This window comes from Penaeus monodon, chromosome 20 (genome assembly GCF_015228065.2).
Source record: "Penaeus monodon isolate SGIC_2016 chromosome 20, NSTDA_Pmon_1, whole genome shotgun sequence".
Taxonomy (NCBI): domain Eukaryota; kingdom Metazoa; phylum Arthropoda; class Malacostraca; order Decapoda; family Penaeidae; genus Penaeus; species Penaeus monodon.
This window is the reverse complement of record NC_051405.1, coordinates 46,733,964-46,735,857: the sequence shown is the minus strand read 5'-3', so window position 1 is coordinate 46,735,857 and position 1,894 is coordinate 46,733,964. Positions and strand designations below refer to the sequence as shown.

At 36.1% G+C, this 1,894-nt stretch overlaps 2 protein-coding genes across 2 annotated transcripts in view; both read left to right on the top strand.

The window, feature by feature from the left end:
• Window positions 1-1,894, top strand: part of LOC119585888 (endoplasmin-like) — a gene marked incomplete in the record, with an annotated part of 50,039 nt that overhangs the window by 6,693 nt on the left and 41,452 nt on the right.
• Window positions 1-1,894, top strand: part of LOC119585889 (endoplasmin-like) — a 14,142-nt gene that overhangs the window by 4,711 nt on the left and 7,537 nt on the right. Inside the window, 5 exon segments of the mRNA XM_037934619.1 lie at window positions 532-630; window positions 731-856; window positions 968-1,105; window positions 1,476-1,644; window positions 1,746-1,889. Coding sequence (XP_037790547.1) covers window positions 532-630; window positions 731-856; window positions 968-1,105; window positions 1,476-1,644; window positions 1,746-1,889 — 676 coding nt within the window.

Sequence of the window (1,894 nt, the reverse complement as noted above, 5' to 3'; positions counted from 1 at the left end):
TCAGGATTTTTTTTTTTTTTTCCAAAATAAGATATGCTATAATAATGAGGACCCACATGCTAGTAATATGGGCCAAACACTGATTTACACAGTAAGAAATTTATTAGTTACATAAATACTCAGTGTTGTATTACTCTTGTACTATCATATCCTTTTATGCAGGAAAAACTTGTGGCTGCATGTATGTACGAAATTGATTACAATAAACATCATTTTTTAAGTATGAAAGGAATATTGGTGGCAAATTAAATTTTTTTAATTTTTTGGCTGTGACACTTGCATGTTATTGACTTTATTTTTGAGTTCTGTTGGAAGTACAAAGAAAGTTTCTTAGATTTATTTGCTCTATCATCTGCACATTTTCCTTATTAAAGATGAATGGATGAAGCTGGACCTTACTGAATTTTAGTGATTACTTTATACTGGTCTACAACTTTTTGTACATTTAATTAAAGCAGGGTATCTATAGGTTGGCTTTTGTAAGATCAAAATGATTGTAGTGTTAAGAGCTCAATGAACGGTGCCTTTCAGATCAAAGAAATGCGGGAGAAAGCAGAAAAGCATGCATTCCAAGCAGAGGTCAACCGGATGATGAAGCTTATTATCAATTCTCTGTACAGGAACAAGGAGGTAAGAACCTAAAAATCTTATTGTGACAATTTGAACTATGTAATGAGGTGTTGTGCTGGTTTCAATCTTTAGGGTCGATTTCATAGTTCATTCCTTTCAGATCTTTTTGAGGGAGTTGATCAGCAATGCCTCTGATGCACTTGACAAAATCCGTCTGCTGTCACTGACTGACAAGGATCAGCTGAGTACTAACCCAGAGTTGGCCATCAGAATAAAAGCAGACAAGGTATGTCATTTGTGCTTAAATAAGTAGTTAAGCATATGTACCACAACATGTAAAAACCTACATTATAAAGATCTATATTATGAAGATTTCTAATGAAGGGTTTCTTTGCAGGACAACCACATACTTCACATCACTGACAGTGGTATTGGCATGACAAAAGCAGATTTGGTCAATAACCTTGGAACAATTGCAAAATCTGGAACTTCAGAATTTTTCTCTAAACTGCAGGAGTCGGAGAATGCAGAGGAGGTATTTTCATTTATACATTTTTTTGAAGTAGAAAGCCAATTTTAATGAATATCATTTGTATATAATTTGTAGAACATTGTCATGTAAAGATTTCATTGTTGGTAGACAGTAGCCAGACATTTTTTACATAATCACCATTTAACCCATTGGATTTGGGTGCCTCACTGCCCATTAAAATCAGTCATTAGGCCTCAGGTGACTCCTGGGCATTGCCTGTAGGCCTGACCTATATGAATGCTACCCCCTCACAATCTTTCTGCATAAAAATTTTTGCTTTACCATTTTCCAAGGCCTTTAGTTTGCTTATCAAAATAGTAAAACTTGATTAGATGTGTGATCATTATTCCTTTAATAAACTTGTCTTTTTCAGACAAGTGACCTCATTGGACAATTTGGTGTTGGCTTCTATTCGGCCTTCCTTGTAGCTGACAGGGTTGTTGTTACAAGTAAAAACAATGCTGATAAACAGCATGTATGGGAATCTGACTCTGCCGAGTTCTCCGTTGTTGAAGATCCTCGTGGAGATACCCTAAAGCGAGGTAACTTATTTTCTTGAAGTACCAAGGAAGTCAGATTTATATTTTGACTGCTGTGTGTACACTATATGAACAAATCAATGTATGAATTCTTTTTCCTTCAGGTACCACAGTCTCTCTGCATTTGAAGGAAGAAGCCTATGACTTCTTGGAGGTTGACACTGTGAAGAACTTGGTGAGGAAGTACTCCCAGTTCATAAACTTCCCCATTTACCTGTGGGAGTCAAAAACAGAGGAGGTAGAGGAGCCTCTT